This window comes from Lonchura striata, chromosome 7 (genome assembly GCF_050655825.1).
Source record: "Lonchura striata isolate lonStrDom1 chromosome 7, ASM5065582v1, whole genome shotgun sequence".
Classification (NCBI taxonomy): domain Eukaryota; kingdom Metazoa; phylum Chordata; class Aves; order Passeriformes; family Estrildidae; genus Lonchura; species Lonchura striata.
The window spans coordinates 12,661,046-12,685,209 of NC_140709.1; the positions used below are offsets into that span (position 1 = coordinate 12,661,046).

Genomic DNA, 24,164 nt, shown 5'->3' on the forward strand with positions numbered 1-24,164 from the left:
TTTTTCTGCATAAGCAGGAAAAAAGATCTAGTCACCACGTAACTCTAAAAGAAAATGTACCTTTTTTGATTCATCTATTGGGAGGTTTCAGCAGAGATTTTTTTCTTCAATACTAACTGAAAGAAATCCCTAATATGTAGAAAATCCCAATTAATCTTCTTCTCATTCAGCTCTCATATCATTCTATGGCTCTGTATATCCAGTTCTGGTGCTGGAAAGTAAGAAAAAAATTGAAAGAAATGTTTTTACAGTTCAATTTGCAATTACTAAAGCATGACTTCAATTTCTAATGCATAAATTATGTTCTGGCCAGAAAAGCAAGAAAAACCTTTGCCTTTTCACCTGCTTCACATTTGTAAAGCCATCATACACAAGCCAAGTTTTCATCCAGCCACCTGCAACTGTGCCACAGCTGTCTCATATATGATATAGGCAAACATGACTAGGATCTCTAAATTGTGTTTGCAAAAAAACTACCTGAATTTAAAACTTCCATAAAATGATGGATTTAGCATTTCCTTTTATAAGGTGCTTCCATGCTTAATGAAAACTTCAATAAAAAGTTTGTCTGGTTCCTGATTTGATATTTTTCAATATTCAGTATATCTTTAGTTAAGATGAAGAATGTGGAAATCAAAGGGAAATAACTGTTAGAGGATAAACACAATTTTCCAAATGCTTAAATGAATATATATAAATAATAATCTTTGGAATCATTGGCTTTTATTTTCCTATAGCAACTTCTAACCATCACAGGCATATAATGAATGTCTGAACATTAAGAATTCATGCTTGCTGCCTTAGATGAGCATAATTCTCAACTATTATTAATGAGGAACTATAAAACATACTTCAAGATTTATGCCTAAAGTACATGAAGTTTCCAAAAACCATAAATACATCTGTCTGGGTATCTACAGAGAATTATATAACACGCTTTTAAAACACGGTCACTGAGGCAGTGAAACTCATCCCAAATGAGAAAAGATCTTACAAGGAAAACCTTCCATAGAGCAATTCTTACCCTGCTCTGTTGTCTGAAATATTTATATAGATGCCTCCAGTCTACTCAGAAAATGAAGAACAAAAAAATAAGGGAAAAAAGATTTTTTTTCCAAAACAAGGCTTGTTATTTGCAACATGGCTTGATCTTAATTTTATCTCACCTAGTGAGAAGTATATAAAATACCCTGCAATTTTCAGGAACAGGAAACAAATTTTCTAAGGGCTTAAATGGAGTAGCACCTTAAAAGTGACATAGACAAATTAAGATCAAAAGTGAACTGGATGCTACAGACAACGAGTAAGAAATACATCTTTTAAAAAGTAATGCTAAGTGGAAATTTCAAAAGTAACAAATTCTTTTCTTACGGCAAAATAGGAAAGGTTTTAACTACAATGCCTATTTCTCATGTAGTCAAAAGCATTTTTCCCTGAGAAAACATGTTGACTAAATGTAGTAAAACACAGCAGAATGGAAGCTGCTGTGGTTTTTGGCAGGTTAAGTACTGTAGGAAAAAGTACTGAAAGTGCAAGCAGCAAATGAGCACTTAAAAGTTCACAAATCTTACTTGAGCAAACTAAAGCAGCTTGTAAGACAGTCAGCAGGCAGAAGAGGCAATTAGAGTAACAGAGCAAGGGGAAACGAAACAGAGAATGAAGAAACAACACTATTCCCACTGGAAAATGGCCAGTATGTGATAGAAACAAAGCTTCCAGAGGTCAGCAGGTCTGCAGTAAAGCACTAAACAGTTACTGGATAAAAGTTGTTTGGACACTGTATTTCCTTTCTTCATGTTCACTCCACAAGAGCTGCTGGAACTGTGAACCTGGGATCAGGCTCACAATGTCCTGTGTTTTCTAAATACTCTTAGTCACCCTAATGAGATCTGCTGTTTTGCAAACTTCTACAGAAGTAGTTTTGCTATATACAAAGGAGGACACAGCTTCAGCTTCACCTGATACTCATTTATATGGAAAGAAGCTGTTATCACCTTGACTACATTAACAAGGTAATGCTCCTGCAGACCAAAGTAGAAAGTAATTCTGAGAAACCAGGTCAGGACTGGAAAATGGACCAACCTTTTGATGGAAGTTCAACTGTGGGAGGAAGAAAAACAAAAAAAAAAACTAAACAGGAGAAAGTTCTCCAGTAAGTATGATTTGGGGGACAATTATTTTTTCAAAACAAGCAGAGAGTACCACAAATTCTTCTGGCAGTATGTTTTTCCTACAGAAAAACTAAGGTAGGAGTCAAAATGGGTACACCTAGGTTGGCTGTGTTTATCAAAGTACATTTTTTGACACAAAACTGAGTTTTAACTCTTTCTTTCAAAACTGGAGACCTGAATACATTTCGGCAAACTTAGTCTTACTGAGGAAAGTAAAAATTTCCAACTGCAGAGATATTTCAGTATTCATTTCTGGCTATGAAGCTTAAGAGTTTGGCTTGTACTTTTCCAGATGGTTTCTGGCCAAATTTTAGTAATTTTCTCCACTTTATGGATTTAACAGTTTGAGCAGCCTGAATATATTCACTTCAGCTTAACAAACCAACATACTGGCAGTGAAACCAGCAAACATCCATAAGCCATTTTTCAGTGCCTTCAGTTTAATTTGTCCAACATACATTTCTGGACAATAACAACTTTTATTCTGTTCTTAAGTCTGGTTTTGACAACAACCAAATGTCTCCCTTTCTGAAGGTGTCTTCCTTATTACAAAATCTTAAGTATGTGTTTGTACATCAGCATTCTTCTGCTTGAAAGGCATTCTGCCCTTTCAATAATACACACTTCCAGCTGAGATGAGTGAAATCAAGGAGGGACTGGATGCATGGACAGCAGATTGTCTGCAACTGACTGATTTTTATATGAAAGTAATCACACCTGCTACATGGAGTTTTAGTGAATTGGAGCAGATAACAGTTGCAAGATAGGGCCCACATACTGCACATAGCAGTACTCACTCCTTGATGGATCCTCTGTGTTTCTTCCTCTAGTGAAAGCCACCTGTGTTTCAGTCATGGTGATTCGATTCATACATTCAGATTCACACCCCACCCATGCAAGCCACACTTTGTCACTGTGGTTGTTTCACAACTGCAACAGCCAAAGGCAAAACAGTAGTAGGCTCTTCCCAGCATCACCTCTCCCAACACCACCAGCTTTCCCTGCAGGGCAAGAAGCTCCACAGATCTGCAGTCTGCTCTCTCACCATCTTATCTGTCAAATTCTGGAAACCACTTTAATGTGAAAAGGGGTGATAGCAGTGCTCTACTGTAAGAAAAAAGGCTATTTGCTAAAGGACCACCACACTTCAGCTGAACCCCTCTGGGTAAATCCACATACTTTACTCAGTGCCACCTGGGTGGAGATTTCCCTCTCTCTGAAGCTTTTGCTTCTGTAAACTGCTAGAGAAGCCAGAAACCCATAGCAGCTGATTCAGGAATGGCTGTAATCAGATGAACTTCCACAGCTTGTTTGTCTTCAAGAAAACTGTCTAGCTCTCAATATTGCTCTTTTCTGACAACTTTATGTTTTTGACCATTAAACAAGCTGAAGGTATCTCCACAACGAGAAACTGAAATGTTTAGGATAAAGAAGTCCTGAGTCAGGCCCTGGAGTACATTTTTTACCCTTCAGTCGGAATTCTGATCAAAGCACTTTGGTGACCCTCATCTCCTGCAGCATTACTCACTAAAGATTTATGTAGCAGCAAGAATTACATTTATATATAAAAAAGAAGTTACAAGGATAATTTTCTTTTCAGTTATGTAGAACACACAGGATAATAACACAAATAAACCAGTCAAGCAAATCTCTCTTTAAACTAGATTTTATTTAAATTTAAACTAGCAACTCATTTTGGTCCTTCTCTACTTGTACTTCTTCATCCTTTAATCACTTTACCAGACAGAGAGCTTCATATCTGTAGTATCCATTTTTATGAGAACTTATTCCACTGACATCTCTGCTTTACAATTTCTAGACTTAGACTTCTTTTATCTACATCTCCTAGCAATTCCTTTTAGCTTAACAGTTTTTGTTGCTTTTCTACACAAAAAATTGTACAAAGTCTGCCTTGTCTGAGCAGCAAAAACAAGCCAGTTAATACTAAAACAAGTTCTTCAAATTCCTCAGATTTTCAGCATCAGAGCTGGGGGAGGCTATTCACTGACATGACTTATGAACTGATTTGTTTGGCCTTTTCTGGGCCACTGAATGAACTTGCTTTTCCACATCAAATGATTCTTAGTATGGAACATTTCCACCTTTAATTCTGGGATGCTTGCTTCTAGTGAACCTCTCCAAACCAGACCATTTTTATCATCAGTGTGTGAAGTTCATGGTTGATTTCAGTGATAGTTCTACCTACAGAAAAACATCTGCAGTATAATAAAAAAGACTTTTCATGAGTAATGTCATGGCCATGCTATTCTTACTTGCCAAATAGCATGGGTGATCTTGCAAAAAGCAATTACCTGGCAACACACACACACACAAATCTTTTCTAGGACAACATGCACATTACCAAAATTCAGGGAAATCTTATTTAGCAGTTGTAATTGCAGTTCCTGTTTTCCCTATATTGACACTATGACACTGTGCTCAACTGTATAGAACTGGAGGTGTGTAAGCCCTTGGCAAGACTCTGCCTTTGGAAAGAAGGGTCATGCATCTTGATGCTAGCCAGCCCTTCCTTACCAACACCAATGTGCCACAGCAAGTTCAAAGAAGGGTAAATGGGACACAACACTTATAGATATGTGGAGCTTCTTAGACAATCCCACTGCAAGAGTCAAGTGAAGTGCACAGCTGTAAAACCCATTAGCATCACTGGGCCTTTACACATTAACAATGTCAAATAACCACACTAGCTGCAGGTATCGTGATGAAAAGCAACAGTAAGGAGTGATAAAAGTCAAGTAGATTATTTTCATTTTATTTTGTTTAAACTGTTACTTGTTGTAAATCTCCAAGAAGGCCTTGATTTCCTCACTGCACTCTTTATGTAGCAGCAGCTCCTTCAACCACTTAAACCAAATGGGCCAAGTTCTCTCTGAGAATATTTAATGGAGTTTAGACATGTCTGAAGGAGTAACAGGAGGATAAACTGAACTCACAGGCTATATAAACCAGGAATTATATTCCAGTCTTGAGTCACTATATCACTCTACCAATAAACTTCTGTAATGTCTTATACTGGATTTATCTGGAAGACAAGTAAAAAAAAAAAATTAGCTCCAAGCTTTTAAAGACCCCTGCCTAAAACTAAAGACTTCTTATTCCACAGACTGGGAAATTTTATCAGACTCTTTCAGAAAGGACACAAAAATAATAGCTTTATGCCTTACAGTCAGAAAAGCACCAGGGAGGCATCTCATGACCTCATGAGAGGAGGACAAGTGCAAGCAATAGGTGATGTTTCAGAAGCACATGGCACAGATTACTTCAGCAGAAACTCAAACATCTCACAAGCATGGCTTCAGCAATGGAAAGCAACAGCAGTGCTTCAGCAGCCAGAATATCAATTTTATGTCACCATGTGATTCAAAAGGAAAACAGAACTCAGTAATGCTTTGAGCAAACACAAGTGTGACAGTTCTTACTGTAGCAGATGAAGAAAGGACAAAGCCAAGGCAGAGGACACTCAGCACATCTCTGACTGAGAAGACACAAAATAATAGAAGTTGCTGGTGAGAATGACGACAGAGATGAGAACTACTCTGATGTCACCAGGGAGAGCTACTGGAACAGCAACAGAAACATAGAAAAGAGGGAACCACGAAGTTTGAAAACTATCACCTTGAAAAATCAAGGTGAGGCTATAGTGGAAAGTTTCCTAAAAACTTATCCAGAAGATTAGTAATCCTGGGTGAAGCCTGGCCTGACAGACAGTTGGATACAGGAGAATAATTTCCTTTGGCAACGCGTAATAAAAGACCTCACTAGTTTCTGCGTCAAATGCCAGACTTATGTCTCATACCTTGCCTTCACTGACGCAACAGGCGACATTCATCTACACATATTTTTAAATGAAACAAAAAACTATACCAAAGAAAGCAGAAAAACCTTTTCTCAACATGCTTATCCCACTTGTGAGAAAACAACCAACCCAGAACAGTCCAGTTATATACTACCATTCCTGGGAAACATTGACCGTGACACTGCAGTCACCATGTACTAGAGAGCAGAACTAGACTTAAGCAAATGATGCAGGTGCTGGTAATAATCTGTCTGTACTGGTAGGAATTGCAGCATAACTAATGTCTCCTACTGAAGAATGGTGATTGCAGCATAAGAATATACACAGCACAAGAACTTACACAGAACAGAAATACTCTGTGTCTTGATATTTATGTAACCACACAATATAGAGTGCCTGTTTTTTAAAATAACTGAGTTGTTCCATAGGAAAAATGGCAAACACCCCAGTTTAAATAATAATGATCACAAAACTCTCTGCTGGACTTGCCCCTCCCAGTTTGCCAGACTGAAATGGCAGGAAGGCAATGCAGCACAGCAGAACTTCCAGATCAGTGTCTGAAAAGTTTCCCTTCTCAGCAGCCTTGTGATTTGAGATGCACACAGAACTGAGCACTTTGGAAGCAAGTCTTTAATATTTTAAGAGAGAATTCTTTATTCAAGAAACGTGCAACAACTCTTCCCGAACTATATGCAAAAATAAACCCCAAAATTCTATTGAAGATACAGAAGGAAAAAAAGAAAAAAGCATCACAGTGGTGTTCCAAAATACATAATTCACAAGTTTAAAATTCAAGCACTCCCATCAGATGCCTGGAGCTCTCTTAAAATATTAAGAATCAACATTCTCCGGTAAGTGTATGGGGTATACTTTATTCTGAACCAGTGCCTTGGGAAAAGGTTACCACTTGGGGCATACATTTTCATTCCTTGTTTGCCCATCAGACCACGAAAAATCCTGTTGCGGGACAAGATTTTATCATAAAATTCAAGGCCACCGCTGGCATAGTCCTCGGAAAGCCTGGCTGCCTTCGTGTCGGCCCTGCAGTCCAGGTGATAGGTGATGGCATCAGAAGAGACATAATAGCAGAGCAGTCCTCCCATGGCAGTGACAAGGTTACAGAGGCCGCGGAGGATCACGGGGCCGGTGGATAACCTCAGAAGCAGCTTTAGAGCAGTCCCACAGACAAACGTCCCAGCCAAGCAAGTTGGAGCCACAACTGCACTTGCTAAAGGGCTGCCATTCTGCAAGTACACAACTTCTCTGGCAATGGCAAACTTCTGAGCTTTAAGGGAAAATGTGAGAGCTTCCTTCAAAGCCACACCTTCACTGCTCTCCCAGTCTACTTCCTTGCCATTTATTACAACAATATGGTTGACTATTCCTTTTTTATCCTTGGCTGTGCTATCAAAGTTAGGTGGGATGCCCACCAAACAGCCTGCGGGCAGCCAGGGAATGCCAGCGCTCACAGGTTGGAAGCCAGAAGCTGCAAAGGCTCTGTAGAAGCCAGTGGACTTCACACCAGTGTCTTGAAGGACATCCTGAAACACACCACAGAGCTTCTCTGAAAGCTCAGCTGGCTGCCCCTCTGACCAGCACTCGTGGAGCAGTTTGAATGTCTGCTCAGGAAACACATGATAGGAAAGGTTAGTGCCAAGCAGTCCCATGCAAGAAACGGCCAACACAGTGATCTTGTGCTTCTTTAACCACACAGATGCCTTCCGCAGGAACCACACTGCCATAGTCAAATCCTACCTGTTCATAACACAAAATCAGGAATTAAAGTGTGCACAGATCGGTTTGTCATCTCCCTAGCACTAAAAAACCCCAAACAACCAGAGCAGAAAACATTAGAAGAAGCAGAGAACAATAACCAAAGAAACAAATTTTTACATTAACAAAACACAAAGCATCTTTACAGAGGAAGAGATACATAACAATTTTTGGGACTTGCAATACAGGATGATTGATATGAAGAATTAACTTCTCCCTTTCCTCCAGTAAATCAATTTACCACAATAAAGACAACACTAAAGCCACGACACTTCCTCCTCCCCCAGCAATCAAAACACAGCCTGTCTTTACCCAACATACTTGTCTAATCCTTGCTAGCACAATCCCACTCCTGCCTTCCACTAAACAGTCTATGGGTATTGAGGTCAGAAAGAGCCAGTAATTAGATCAGTCTATGCCAACCTCCTCTAGAGTGCAGCTGCAAAAATTTTAATCAGTAACCTGAATACTAAATTCAATAAGCTGAGTTTGACTACAACTTTCAAAATAGGATCACAATTTGATTTGAAAAATTTCAGGAGACAGAATTTTCCTTTAGAAGTTTGTTCTGATAGTCAAACTCAGTATTAAAAAAAACCAAACAAAACCAAGCAACAAAAAAACCAACCAACCAACCAAAAACCAAGAAACAGTATGTGTTTTTTATACATTGCTTTTTTTTCTTTTCTTTCAGATTTCAACTTCCAGGCAGTGGTTCCAGCTAACTTATCAAAAAGCTATTTTCAGAAAGCAGCATGCTTTCAGCAGCTACTTTTAAAAATTTGACTCTGAACTAACTTCTCTGACAAATACTATGTTCAATCTAGAGCAGAAACTGGAACATAAACAGTTTCAGGGCCTACAACTATGTTATGACTCTTTAAATAAGCAAATAAACATAAAAACTTTCAAACCTGCCAACTCATTCAGTTCAAGAGTCATGCTTCCCTTGGGAAGCATCAGTTCCTTTAATAATCCAAGCCATAAAACACGCTCTGCCCAGGAAATCTCCAATTTCTTCTTAAAAAAATATTCTATTTGGTACAAAATTCCCGCCTAGAATGATGCTACTATGAACGTATAAAAGTGAAGCAGGCACCTAAATCCAGCAGAAATCAGTGAAAACTGGACGCCACTCCTCATTTGCGGAGTCTCTTCTCTCAGAGCTTTAACACAGGAGCTTCATAGAATCTTGCTGCAGCTGTTAAAGACATGAGTGTTTCCAGCTGTCCTCACAGGAAGCCGAGGTGGCAGAAGGGAATGGAGCTTTGATACAACAACCAAAGTCTTAGCCTGGAGTACCATCAAAGGTGGGTCTCAGCTATGTTGTTGGGCTCTGTATGGCAGCAGCTGAAGCAGGGACATATGCTCTCCTTCCACATGTGCTGAACAAGAACTTCTCACAGAGCATTAGAGTGGACAACTGGGATCTGTAACATCATCAAACAGCACTACAGGACATGCCAGGATACACCAGTCATGATCAACAGCAAATGAGTGTTAACCACAGGGAAACAAAAAGAGATTAATTTAAAGGTGGTGTTTTAATAATGTTATTACTACTCCTTCCTATGAAGATCTTTCAGGCTGTAAACTCACCAGGGGAAGAATAATCTTGTTTAATATTTATGCTGCACTGAACACACACTGAGTGCTTAATAAAAACAACGATGTATGTAATCATACAATAATTTAATATGTATTTCTTCGTGTAGTAACTATTGGTATTCTTACATTCTGCTGAAGATGGAGGTGTTGAGTTTTTTGACAATATTATTTAAGAAAAACACACTAAAGGGCCAAGACCTTGGATGAAACCAATAGACTAGAACGAAAATAATAGAACTAAAAACCAGAAAATAGTAATACTTAAAATCAAATGACCATTTTGAAATTTATGACCTCCTGGCAAATCTGGTAGTCTAGATCTGATTGAAAAGGTCATGTCATTTATAGAGCAGGGGGAAGCACTTGTAAGGGGATGATTGTAGGGAGCCTATCACTTGATCCTCTTGTGAAGCTGAGGCAGGGGCTCTACAGGTTTCTCCTGTCAGAGAATGCCCTCTCACTCACTAGAGCTGGCTAACATAGTTTTAAGATTAGAAATGCTGCAAGGAAAAAAGCCCTTCTTCAGCTTACATCCACACCCGTGTGGGAAAGGACAGACCACACTGAAAACTCCACTCTCCTAATGAAAACTCCTTCCTTCCATGATCAAATGTGATTGTGCACATCGAATGCAAAAGTAAGCAGGAAATGCCACAGAGCATTAGTTTTTTCATAACAGTCAATACTCAGAAAAATAAAAGGAAAACTGGTGACATCACATTTTACCATTCATGCTTTCAAACCTTCCCCTGGAGTCAGTGCAGATGCTCAGCTCCTGCAGATATCCCACTGCAACCCTAACGGTGCATGGCATCTTTATTTTTATTCATAAACTTTGTGCAATTGATGTTTGAGGAAAGCAGCCGGAAACTGCAATGCAATTTATATGGCCCATATCCTAAAAATTCAACTTTCTAGTAACCATGAAGCCACCACCAAGCTTACACGGCGGCCTCCACCACACGCTGAATTATGTCTGCGGCGTCACAGGCACTTAATTCTCACTGAACTCCGAGATCTGTAACAGCTAAAGTTCAGATGGGGGATATCTGGACAGGTTCGGCCATAACAAGTGCGTATTGCTGATTTAACTGCTTTAAAATCGCACGTAGCCGAGGAGAAAGCCCAACTTAAAGCACGATCGATCAGGAAACGGGGCGCGGGCCAGACCCGCCTCCCGGGCTGTCACGAAAATTAAAAACACATTAGAGGAGGGCGGCAGAAACCCACCGCCCCGGGGCCCGTGCGGAGCCGCCCCGCCCGGCACCTACCGCGCTCCGGCCGAGGCGGCGCTGCGGGCGGAAGGGGCCGGGCGGAGCAGCCGTGGCGGGCGGGGCTGGGCTGCCCTCAGGGCGGCTCCGTGTGCCCGCAGTGACACGGGCGGACCCGGCCTCGGGGAAGATCCGACCCGCTGAGCCTGCCCTCCGGCGAGCGGAGCGAGGGGAAGATCCGGCCCCTGCGGCTGCAGGCGGAGAGCAAGAGACGCCCGCCCCAGCCCTCCAGGGGCAGCCGCAGCGTGAGGCGGGCGTGCCGCTCTCCGCCCGCGTCACGACCTAATTCTGTGCGCTAAACTCCCAGCGTTCTTCCTGCGAAACACTGTACATCTGTGTTGTTTATTCAGCTCTCTCCACTGCAGGGCAGGGATGCTTGCCGTAAGGCAGCAAGGCGCAGAGCTGGCATCCGCCGTGTAGGATTTGATTTCTCTGTCATTCCTAATGGGAAAGTAGCACGCGCAGGGATTTTTAATCTTGCTTTACAGTTATTGTTTGCTGAAAGCAGTGTGGTTTCGCCATAAACCCGTGTGGATTTGATCTACAGGCTGGGCACTCCCAAGGCCCTAGAAAGACGTGAAATGCAGAGGAGGTGGCAGAGCAGCAGCCTTTGGAAGCCCTGGCATCCAAGGGCGGAGCTCTGGGAACTCCAGCCTTGCCCTGGGATGTGCAGTCCTTGCAAAGCAAGGATACAGAAGTGCTTTTGGCCAGATAGGATTTTATTGTGTAGGGGATAGTAAAAGGTTGAGTTTGTCTCATTTATGGGAGGTTTGCACTGATGCTGGATGATTGTTTCAAAGTGTCCCTTCACACCAGGCAGTCATAAGGTAATAATTTTTCACTATCCACATGGAAATTATGCTGGATAGTGGGTTGAGAGGCAGCAGAATAGAAACGAAAGCAAGCTGTTCTTACTTTTTGCTTATGATTAATTTTGACAGATCTTGCTTTCTTTGCAGCAGCCCCTGATTGAAGTATTTCTTACCAGTAAAGGTTTAGTTCCCAGACATTTTACCATGACACTTGGAGTTCACATGAAAAGATTAAGCTTGTACACTGACTGCTTAGGAGTTGTCTTTCAAATTCATGGGGATTTTTAGGACTTTCATGAAAATATCCTAATGAAGAAATTTATCCGATGTTTTTCCTACTAGATGATCTGATTTTTAGAAATGCTAGTGCTAAACAGGCCTGACTAGGCATAGCCTGTTGTGAACAGAAGCTGGTAATGACAACCTTGGTTTTAACTTCCAATAAACAGATTGCTAACTGCTAAGAAAACACATTCCTTCATGACAGGGCACAGTTCTACCCTTAGGTTATGGTTTTATGGAGTATGGCAAGGCAGATGAATAGTTTGCTGCCACCCAAAGGGAGAAATCAGAGGACAAATTCCACCTTTTTCACCTGGCCCTCTCTGAGCCACTTTTTGCCAGCTCTGTCACCCATCAGGCCCTCTTAATTACCACGTTTATGTCATTATTAGCAGAAAACATAGCAACAGACAAAAAGGCATCATTTTCTGCTAGGTTATTAAGCAGAATGGGAGCATTGAAAACTCTGAGAAGTGCCAAGGCTCTAAAAAGGTATGAGGCAGCCAGGGAAAAAAAAAAAAAAACAAAAAAAAACCCAACCCACAAACAAACAAAAAACCAACAAAAACTTCATATCCCTCTTTATATCAGCAGAGAGCTGTTACAGTTTTTGTTCTGCAGCCTCAGCATGGAGCTTCATCTTCTGCTGAAACTTACAATTTGTAGGTTGGCATTGGTATTCATACTTCATGAAGATGTATAAAGAAAATGTGTGTAGGTGACGATGGACAACAGAGTCACACTAACTGAAACACACAGAGACTCTCAGGCTTTTAAAATCCCTCATCACACTAAGACTTACTTATCCTGCTGGTGAATACGGAGAGAAGGTTGGGTGGGTTTGTGAAATCTTACATTGAGAAGTGCTTCTGTACCAGGTGGAGAGATCTAAAAAAGAAGGATTTCTTAAACTAAACCTCAAAAAACTGGCATTGCATTCTTACTACGGTTTCTCTTAAGATATTTATAATTAATACGACTGGGTAAAATAGAAACTGAGCTTTACTAATCACCATGCTGGCACAGTTCTGGTTTCGAGAAGCAGCTCTTACACCAAGGAAGGTGAAACAAGAATGAAGTGCACCCTGGTTTTGATGAACATACTCATTGTTGTAGTCATGGATCCAGGGATATGGACCACTTCTAAATTAGCCTGCTAGATGGTGCTGTAGGACACGCTCTGCCTTTACTCATTCAGGAATATGATCCAGTTCTCTCACATATTTTACCATAAGACAGGGGTACCTAACATCAGCAGCCTCTCTAACTTGCAATCTGTATGTATGAAGCCTTGTTGCTACATTAGGAAAAAAATTGACATTTAAATACAGAACTGAAAGTCACTCATTTTGTTAATGATTTATGTGGTCTTGCAGTCTGTTTTGCTCATGTGATTTCCAAAGTGGAAATGTGAATGTGGTTAGTCAGTGAGTGTCCACCAGACTAAGATATAGACATGTCTTCCCTCAACATCTTCTTCCTTTATGGAGTCTATTTATCCGATTTATCTAGATATGAACATTAATGGAGGGTAATAAGAACCTTATCGTTTTGGCACAAATGTATGCAACATTGCATGCCCCAGGTGTCAGATGAAAGAGACATTGCAGGAGAGAGATTTCAAAGTCTGCAGGACACAGATCATCCACCAGTTACCTATGGATATAATAATGAAAACCAGGGGTCTGGAGTGTGGACACTAGGGGGTTTTACAAGACATGGGGACAGAGAGGTCTGATGAACAGAGGAAATGTTAGAGGGTGAAAAGGTCCTGGAGTGAGATGTGTTGGCTGGTCTGGGGAAGATCTTTCTGTGAAGGAATGTGTGGCTTGTGAGCCTTCTTTTAAGTGCAGCTCCCTGGCCTGCTTTTCAATACTGCCGAGTGTAGTGCTTCAGTAATGAACACACAGAAGCAGTGCAATGCTCTGAAGCACAACATATGCCTAGAAAGTACCTGTACTAAGGTGACATACAATGCCCTGTGCTGGAACTACTTCCAGCTCAGCAGAAAATGCACTGAAAATTGCTGTATTAAGTGACCTTTAATGTTCCTGACAGGTGCCAAAAGGTTGAGCCTGTTCATACTTGAGCAGTCATCTTACTGCACTGAAGAGGAAGAAGAGCTTGTGGCAAGTTGGGCTTTTCAGCTGTCATTCTGAGTAAGTTGCCCATCTCCAAATTGCAGCAAATAGCACAGTGACAGTGGAATTGAAGCATACATAGCATTGAGCAAAAGCATGAAAGTGCAGCTCTTCAGATCCCAGCAGTTTCTGTTGCTGGAAAGGGAGATAGCAGCCAATATTGATAATATATACTGGCATGTCCCATTCCCACTGTGCCTCTTGTAGTCCCATGTGTTCCACTCATGGAACATTCACACTCACCAGCTGATGGGGAATACAACTGCAAATTTTGCCTGTATGCCAGGATTTTGCTTTTGGCTCAGTTAGAGCACATTAGAAACCACATTTTCCTTTCTATCAGGTTTATGGACAAAGTTTAGCTGAAATGGCATTCTTATGCTTATAATCAAAGGCATGTATAAGAAGTAGTAGAAAAAACAAAGTTCCCATCTCCTTATTAGACTCTTCTGTTGAAAAAGATTAACTATTCACAACTATTTTGCTTATTCCTGGGGCTTGTGCATGTTGTTAAAGACAGATACCTTGTGTTTCCTCTCAAGATGGGTGCTGTAGACAAGCATAATAAAGGATAAACATTCAGAAACACAGGCATGGGAAGTGGGAATTCTATTTCTGGTCTCAAATCAAACCTTCAAACCCGAGTATTTATATACATAAATATACAGATTTAAGAAGGATTAAAAAGATGACTAATGTTGTTGGTATTGGCAGGTACATAGATCACAGTAAAGAAGAAAGTCTTTAAAGGAGCTGGGAAGATATTTTCTTCCCTAATGTATCACAGCTTGGAACTGATCAGGGATGAAAAACTAGTGTTTTAGAAGTCATAAAGAGGCTGCAAGTCATTTGGATGCCTACACAGCTCTGGGACTGACTTTTCATTCCAAAGTCTTTGAAGTATTGATCTGCTGATCCAGACCTGCACATACCTCAGACAGACTCTCTGTGGCAGCAGACACAGAAGAGGGAAAATATGCAGGTTTTTATCTCTTTGCTACTGCATTTTCATATCTGGGGGCTAATTGTACAAGCTCCCTCACCTCTAGCTGGATGTACCAGAAGCTGATAGAGTCATCACCCTGTGAAGTAAAATAGAAAATCCTTCCCTCAAGCAGTACTCCTTTGAGTATAATCATCAAAAAATCCTTGATCTGAATGTGCCTTGCGATCTCTGCTGAGGCTAATAGACGCACATCCACTTTGTTTAGGGGTGACTATGGTGGTGCTACATTGATGGTTGGACTAGATGATCTTGAAGATCTGTTCCAACCTTGATGATTCTGTGATATCCAGGTGAATATGGGTGCTAGAGGAAAATCTGGATACCTGCAGCAGAGAGCTGAGAAGCAAAACCACTTGCAGAGTCTGGTGAAATCAATTCATGCTGAAGTCCATGGTTCTGCAGGTAGTCTGATGCTGTTTAAAACTGCTTCAGATGTATCCATATTGTGCAAACAGACCCTACACCACATTGCATTAGTTGTATTACAGACACCATTGTGATGTCGTTTGGTGAAATCAAATGAAAGCTGACAAACATAAGTTCATTGTCTAGCCTGGGATTTCTTGGCAGTGCACATGAGCCAAGCTGTTAACCAGGACAATTGTTCACTGTCTGCAACTAATGCAGTTATTTTTAAGAGCTCTGGTCTTGCTATTTAGCTTTCCTAAAAGGAAGGTACTATAGTGAATCAATATGTCATATCTTCTTAATACATCTAATTAGCACCATTTCCCTTCAGAATTGGAAGAAGTGTGCCTTGGGAAGGAAAGGATGCCAATTTTTCAAGGCGATACTATAATATTTAACAGATTGAATCATACTGTCTAATCTTGGGAATATTTGAAGTTACTGCAAAGGTAATGAGATTTGAAAGAAAGTAGAAGTTGGGGCTGTTTCACTGAGTCAATCAACCTAGGTGGTCACTGAGCATTACTCCATGGTTGGAGTACTTCACAAATGCTATGACCTTCCCAGGAGGTCCTTATCACTGCAGATAAGGGTAATTTTTCCTGTCTCATTAAAACCTGTGGAAGCTACAAACAGAATATCAGCTAGTCTAAAAAACAGTACATTCTATTGTAGCAACAGACCAGAGATTCCTCTCTGCCTCAAGTCACTTGAAAAGACATCCCAGTTCTAGGGAAGAGCTATCACTAGAAATAACAGAATTAAATTATGAGAAAATGCAAGATAAATGTTAAAGTGAGATCTGTTTGGAACATTGGATTCCTATTAAGTCAATCTGTTTAAGACTTGTCTTATTCCGTGTTATTACCAAAGCTCAGTTCCACATCTTTACAGTCTAGGAAAAGGAGACGCATGCTGATAACAGTAACAAAAGACACATTCTGTTAATGCACAAATCATTTTCTTTGGCACTGGAAATCTGGCATTTTCTTTATGTTACCCTACTGATTGCCCAGTGCTTTGCTGGGGAGCTGGAGGCTCAGGCCCAACCTGTTGTGTTTCTAATCAAAAATACCTGCCTACAGCTTTTTTTACCCACTCTCAAAGTGCCATCTAAGTTTTTTTTCTCAGTCAGAGGTCTTACTTTAAAATACTTACGAAAAGGTCATAATGAGAAGATGGGATCACATATAGCTGTAACACATAGCTTTTTCTTGGACAGCATGTCTAACAGGAGAAAAATAACAGCTTCTGAGTGGGAGACGATCAAGTCTTACACAGAGTGTATGAAGCAGAGAGCAGCTACAGTAAACCAAAGCTGTTCTCCATAAACCAACCACCCTGCAAACCAGGTGAAATCTGTCTGCTTTGGCACTGTGGTATGTCAGTGTGTAGGAGGGAAGGGGTCTGATCCCGCACTCTTTTTGGGAAAACGTGTTCGGCCACTGAAAAGTCCGTGTTCCTATTGCATCAGTCATTTAAGGATCTTCCAGTACTTTTAGAAACTTTTTGAGCTGTATTTCAGACTGCACAGATTCTGAGACTGCACATCTTGCAGCTTTATATATGACTGGATCAACTTTGTGTACTTGCAAATTAATTAAGTTTTGAAGAGATCCTCTCTCAGCTAAAAGGTCTAGAGAAAGCAGTATAACCCAGAGAGACTCATTCCTGTTTAAGCATGAATTTGTTTTGAAAGAGCTAGGTTTGTTTCAATGGTTTATGAACATCTCTTTAATCAAATACCAGCTTTCTAGATCAATAGCTTTTTCAGGGTAGTTGCTTAAATGAAATCTGGCTACCATAATATCAAGTTCATTTATACATCTACTACCACTCCGATTATTTATTGCTGGTGATGCCTAATGAAGTTTGGGCTACACACAATTTCCTATAGCTGGTTTGCAGCATAAGCATCCCAATCTGTGAAGGTAAGCTCTAAAGAAAGATGTTGTGAGTACCTTTTAAAATAAACATTGAAGACCTGCACAGCTGATGTAATTGTCACCTACAGTCACACCACAACACATTTTTATGTTGTCTTCCAAGAGTTGCCCAAAACTAAAATCATGCAGATCTTAGTATTGAAAACTGAAGGACCACAGGTTCAGTGTCATTTAAAGTGATAACTTATGTTCATAGGTATAAAACAATAACCACTCTGGATTTTTTCACATCCTACAAATTACTCTGCATGAGGAGAAATAACCATGAAAAGCCAGAGACAAACTTCAACCCAGCCAGCATCCTACGAAAGGGAATGTATGTAGTACATTGGTTTGCAGAAACTAGTTTTGTTTCAGAGAGTCACTGTTTGTTATCAGGGGTGTTACATCCTCTTCAAGCCTCTAATGACTTATTAATAAAACCCAAAGTAGAAACCATAAATTTTCCCCAACTGAAGGTATTCTTCGCCTTAAAATATAAACAACGGACTGAGAAAGTGGACTATGGTGAAGATAAAATGCTAGGTACAGGTAAACAAGTATGAAACTCCATGACAAAGAATATGCAAGGCAGGAACCTGTGAATGTTGGACCACACCTACAGGAGGCTATCAGTGCTGAATTTTACATTTTTATGTCACAAGGGAAGACACAGGGATAACCAGTAATCCACATTCTGAAACACAAGTTGGTAAATGCCAAGAATACTTCTGATGAATGCAAACCAATCTCCCTGCTAATTTGGGGCTGATAACAGTGACTGCACAATTGCATCTGGAGAATCACATGGGACCTGACAAACTGGAGAGTCAATCAAAAAGCTGCATTTGAAGGAGCAGTCCACATTACCCATAAAAACAAAGGAAAACTTAACACATAATATGATAACTATTTACTGAGTAGCTTGTCATAGATAATTTAGTGCTAAAAACAAAGTCAGGAGCAGCCATATCAAGTGCTGCAGATAGCCAAAGTCGTTTACAGAGAGCAAGTTCACAGATCAGGGACAACATCTAAGAACCAGGTAAGAAGGCATCATGGTGTCCACAGCTCGAAAACAGAAAAAAACCCCATCTATTTCTGTCACATGATTGTCTTATTCAAACATGCAGGAGATATAAGCTTAGGAGAACTTGCAAAACAGCACTCTAACCAGGAAGAGCTGACTATAGCTTACAGATGCCTCTGATACCATGATTTTCTGCACACAGATGTCAACATTCCATCCAGTACAGGATAGGAAGACTGTTCCTGAGTACTCTTAGAGACCATTCAGGTATTTGTTTTTGCTCCATGCAAATAAAGAACTGGAATAAACAATATACATGGAAATGCACACACAGATAGAAACCATAGTGCAGACAAAAAAAAAAAAATTAAAAATGAAAAGCAATCAACAGACCTGTTTGTCATCCAAGTATATCCTCAGTAACGCAGTAAGTCAGGAGCAGTGTGAAAAGCTTTACTTGCAGAACAACCAACAACATAGGGAGAAAAAAATCCCCAATATAAAAACCAAACAAAAACACCCTTTCTTCCAAAACAGACTTAATTCAATAGCAACTTCTCTCTCCCCCTTAAATGTACCCCAGGTTAATTGATTCATCTCATGATCAGGACCACCTGTGTCTTGTTCCCTTTGCATATTTCTTGTTTCCTCTACAAATTTACAAACATTAAGGACCATTTCTAAATATGTGAACTGTACTAGTTAGCCATTTTACACAAAAATCAAGATCTCAAATGTGTATATACTGTTGTTAGCATCAGGGAAAGTCTAATAAAAACTCTAAACCTAAAAACCCTGTTCTAATAATGACCAGAAGGACAATGTAGTCCTGGCAGACCTTCTAGCAAAAAAACCCCCTGTGCCTGAAAGGTTCAACCTGCTCCTTTTCATCTTTTATTTGGCCACTGTATAACTTGCTTTACTCTGTAAAGCTGTCTATGGTACAAAATGTAGGCTATGTGCAATCTGAAATAAAGCTGCTTATTGCACAGAGGATGTCAAAATTATTAGTTCTGAATTTTAATGAGGAGATGCTTGATTTCTATGCCACTGGGATTGCAGGAAGTAAGATAATACACATGAAAACAGGGCAGGGGAAAATAAATAGAGTAACTAACTGTATCTGAATTAGAGTTAATCCATTTAAATGGCTGTAACAAAACCTGCCTCTAGGTTTCTGTTTTTCAGAAACTACATGTTTAAGCTCTAACAATCTGCATTCCCAAGTTATTACGTCCAAACAAAAAAATAACAGAATCAGGCTTTGTTAGGGGGAAGTTTGCTGCATTCAGGTCATTGAGGAATCAATCTGTCTGGCCAAATTGTACCAGATGGACAACACAGCATTCGGGCAGCCATGGTACCTACTCTTTATCCTGCCAAAGTACCTCGGGAGTGACCTAGGGAACCTCTTTCTCCAGTGTGAAAGTCCGTGCTGAGTCCCTGCTGTCCACAAACACTGTTTAACATTTCTTTGTAAGATTTGTTTTGATTCCATATGCTAGTATTCAGTCTGTGACTAAATGACTATTGGCAAAGGTATTGAACTAAAACTTAAAGAAATGGGAACTTTCATTTGGACTCTGGTGGGCTTTGGAGCAAGCAGCAAAAGAATAAGTGCTCTAAAGCAAATAAAGCTAAATTTCAGATTTCCCACCCTGTGTAGTCTCTTGTAATCAGAGGTGCCAATCAGGGTTGTTCAGCTGCTAGATGCTATCAAATGCTATCTCAAACCAAGGTAATTATAAAAGATTTTCATAAAAGCAACCTAGAAGAATAAGTGCATTTTTGTTGGCATAATCACTTCTGGATAAACAACACACAGCCTGAGTTTCAATTCACAATCTTTCCCAGGAGGTCACTAGGGAAAGAGCATGTGCTCTTCAGTGGTTTAACCTGGGATTTACTCTCTTTTTCTAAGCAGAAGAGTGATCTGCTTAGACTTGTCCAAGAGATTTTTTCTTTTGAAAAACAGACTGTCTTCAGTTCCTCCTTATGCTGGTCTTGAATTAATATTAGATTAAAGTAGCTGGGGACTTCATGCAACAGCCAATGTATTCAGAGCCCTAAACACTGTGTAGATAATGTTGGACACAAGGCTCCAAAAAATCAGTGTGCCAAGTAAGATCACCATGAGGGGAAGCACAAGTAACAGGATTATTGTTTATTGTTGTATTACTATAGATAAGAATGGTTTCAAAACTCATCCCAAATTCCATCTCCATTTCCTCTGCTTGAGGAACTTCTATTCAAGGGGGAAAACCTTACAATGATTTAAAAAGTTCTCTCACTTGACTCACCCTTAATGCACACATGGCCACCTCACTCTTCCAACTGACCCCTGGCATTTTTTCTGTCCCCTGCACCAGTGGCCTCTTCCCTGCAGCACCTTCTGCTGGGCTCTGTACCACTCATGCCCATTTTCATCAGCTACCAGCCAGCCCTGGGCACCACTGTTCCAAAAACAGGCAGCAGTTGCAAGAGGTTGTTCTTACCTTCCACCTCTTGGAGGGTTTCACATGTACTGCTGCAAAAAGCACCAGCAGATCAGGTAATCCTTGGCACATTGCCCAGTGCTTTATGGTCCAGACAACAGGAAAAGATGTCCCTGCACTTTCCAGCTAGTGAGTGAGAGGCATTTGCCTGCTTTGGCACGGGCATTGAGTGGTGCATGTGCTGAGAGAGCAGAGCAGATCACAAGCTGGCAGCAAACAGCATGGGCTTAGCCCTGTCAATTATCCAGAGATGGTTTCATCTTGTCACCCCCAGTGGCAGCACCTTATGCACTGAAAGAATTAAGGTATTTGGAGGAGTCCATAGGGTTTTTTATCTGATAATTATTCTTGGGAGAAAGGCTTAAGCTTGGTACCAGAGAATCCTCTGATAGCAGGAAGGGAAAAAGGGCAGCTCACAGAATGCCCATCTCTTGCTATTTTTCATCCACCAAAGCTGAATCTGATCCAGTTCCCTGTCACAGGCTGTTGGATAGGCAGTCTTGAGTAATTTTCACTCACCTCTTCCCAAGTGACCTTCTCCTTCCAAAGATGATGAGAAAATCATTTGCCTCAGCTGCACTCTCTGGGAAATACTATCTTTTGCAAACTTTATCTTCATTGAAATGAATTGCTTTCATTTGAATTTAACTTCAAACTTGGCTGTGTGACTGGGAAGAGATTCACTGCAGTGCACAATAAACATTGTATTCTGTGCCTCTTCCATCTTTTCATATCTGCACAATAGCAAGAACCTGGAAAGCAGAAACACTGAATCATCTTGGTCCAGGAGTGTCACTTGCTTCTCTAAGAGCAGCCTGTGGCTCACACATACCATGTAAGAAGTGAGCCCATTCTTGAATGCACAGATCACACAAAATGGCTCATTTAACTTGCAAGCTCAATGCTTCATAAATGATACTTTCCTCCAGGGGCTGTTGCAGGAAGACATCAGAGGAAAGAGCTGTGTTTCAGACCTCTGTTTTCTAAAGCTTTGTGCTAAGCCAGAAGGTCTCCTCTCCTCCCAAGTACGAATAATAGCTCACTATAAATCTGTTCTTCACAGTTTTGTACCCCTTTAGATTTTATGGGAAATACCTCTGTTTGACAGATGATGGCAAATGGTTTTTAGAGAATTCTTCTGAATTTGCACAGTACTCTGGGAGTCATTATCTTTACTCTGGGATAATGACTGGAAGCCAAAAGAGCACATAGGTTTAGATTAGATATAAGGAAGAAATTCTTCACTCTGAAGGTGATGAGGTACTGGAACAGGTTGCCCAGAGAAGCTGTGGATGCCCGATCCCTAGAAGTATTCAAGGCCAGGTTGGGTGGGGGCTCCAAGCAGCCTGGTCTAGTAGAAGGTGGAGGGGTTGAAAACAGATGATCTTTAAGGTCTCTTTCAACCCAAACCATTTGATGATTCTATGATCAAAGAGTTCATTCAAGAACTAGTATTGAAAGCATTGGAATAGCGTATTAGATATCCTAAAAATGCCCTCTGGGTTTAAGAGAGCAAAACACCAACACATTCGGTCTAAACACAATTATAAAAATAATTTAAATTAGCTGTATGGATCATGAATAAGTCAGAAATCAAAACCCCCTCCCTCCTTATGCCATCCTGCTGCTCCGTGTTACAGTTCTTTGCTTGCACAGTATGCCTGCATAGCTGACAGCAAGTAACGTTTTCCACTTTGAAGGACATTCAGCAACTATGCGTAGGAGCAGAGTTAAACAGAGGCATGAAGCCCCAGTTCTCTTTGTTTGAAGGCACTGTACATTTTAAGGACAAATTCTGAAGCAGAGAGTGCCGTGTTCTCTCACAGAAGTCACGACATCATGCTTTTGTATGTACTTTCCTGGAAAGTCTAATTGTTATTTGGAGAAAGTCCTAGGTACAGGAGGTCCTTCTACAAATTGTCACACTGGGAGTTGCTTGTGAAACACCACGGTGCTTCTGACCTGTACTGTCCATCCCCTTAGGTCCTCCAGCCTGCTGCCCTCCAAGGGAAGCACTGACACAAAAATGTGGATTTGAGGAACATACTTGGAAGTGCGTGCTGTGTGCATCCCACTCTGATTGCCACCATCCCAAAAGATTCTTTATCCTGAAAAATTTGCATGGCTATAACCTGAGTAGTGCACACAGGATGATGTGCTCTGTCTCTAGTATGGAGGATCTGTCTTCTTGGCCTTAAATTTGGATCCTTCTGGGCTTCTTTTAGTACCTTTTGGGTGTTACTTGATAAATAACTGAACTGGACTTAGCTTTCATCAAAAAATTTGAGAAACTGTGTAACTCCTTAAATGTATCTCTGATTAAAAATTTTCCAGCTTCATCAAGAATCTAAGATAAGAGTACAGATAATTTTTTAATAGAGAAGGATTCTGCAGTTCAGATAAAATAGCAGGAAAATATTGCAAAGAGAGAACAAAGTGACCTCCTTTCTGTTTTTCCTTGCAGCTTAGAGAGTAACATATCTCATTCCACTTGCTGCTGAGAGCCTCTCTCATGGACTAGCCACTTGATCACACCACATCCCACATGCATGAAATCTTCTCACAGCACTGACAGAGCAGGAGGAGGAGAAATACAGCCAAACATTTCTTTACCAGCCTATTTCCAATCCCAGATTAATCCTGCCTGGACATCCCAACGACTAATCAGGTTTTCTGACTCAGCTTTAGCAAAACCTTGAGTGGATGAGTGTCCACTTCATTAATGCTCTGCTTGATCTCCCAGTGCACAGTCCTGAAGAGTGAGAAGGGGCAGACACACTTTGAAGGCATTAAGCTACAAGCCGTTTGCAAACAGATTTTCTCTCTTTCCTTAAACAGACAAGTGCTGAGTGCTGCTCAGTATCCAAATTCAGGATAATTATAGTGACCTCCCAGCTGTCACCAACAGAAGTGCGGGAAGGCGGATTATGCACATGAAGTCCTCTGCAGCTAAAGCTACCATATGTGTAGGTTTCACTGGGCATGTTTCACAAAGCCAACTTTCTCCAGGCTGAAAAAAGACTTTGGCCATTTGTCCTGAACTCGTTTGTGGCTGGAACCCCTCCCAGGCTGGCTGACACTTGGACTGTAGCCATGAAGCTCACTCAAATCCCCTGCATATGCTGGCTTCAGATATGCTGGAATCACCATGTTTGTGCTGCCTGTCTGCTGGAGCAGAGCCTGAGGGGCCTGGAAAAGTCAAAGAGAAAGGGAGCTTAAACCTTAGTGATGACAATTTTCATAAAGGAAGGGAAATGAGAGCTCTCTCCTGCCTGCAGCTCCTGCAGGCAGCTCCCAGCATGGGCAGGAGTGATTTCAGGCAAGAGGTAGAGCCTGAGCTCTTTGACAGGAGGCTGGTTCTCCAGACAGGAGCTATGTCCTGCATCGCTGCTGTGAGGAGTGCTTGTGGCACGCTGTGCCTGCAC

At 40.9% G+C, this 24,164-nt stretch overlaps 1 protein-coding gene across 8 annotated transcripts; it reads right to left on the minus strand.

Moving 5' to 3' along the window:
• Positions 1-6,600: 6,600 nt before the first annotated feature.
• Positions 6,601-18,778, minus strand: TMEM177 (transmembrane protein 177). 8 transcript variants are annotated; one of them, XM_085584978.1, is made up of 3 exons: positions 18,638-18,778; positions 8,861-9,191; positions 6,601-7,743 (listed from the first exon to the last, which is right to left on the minus strand). In XM_085584978.1, the coding sequence occupies exon 3, from the start codon at positions 7,728-7,730 to the stop codon at positions 6,780-6,782; it is 951 nt and encodes a 316-aa protein (XP_085441104.1). In that variant the 5' UTR covers positions 7,731-7,743; positions 8,861-9,191; positions 18,638-18,778; the 3' UTR covers positions 6,601-6,779. The 8 variants fall into 8 exon arrangements, with proteins under 8 accessions (XP_085441104.1, XP_085441107.1, XP_077641074.1 ...); XM_085584981.1 differs by having other exon boundaries at positions 8,861-8,962; positions 18,638-18,776; XM_077784948.2 differs by lacking the exon at positions 18,638-18,778 and adding an exon at positions 10,641-12,238 and having other exon boundaries at positions 8,861-8,962.
• Positions 18,779-24,164: the final 5,386 nt, after the last annotated feature.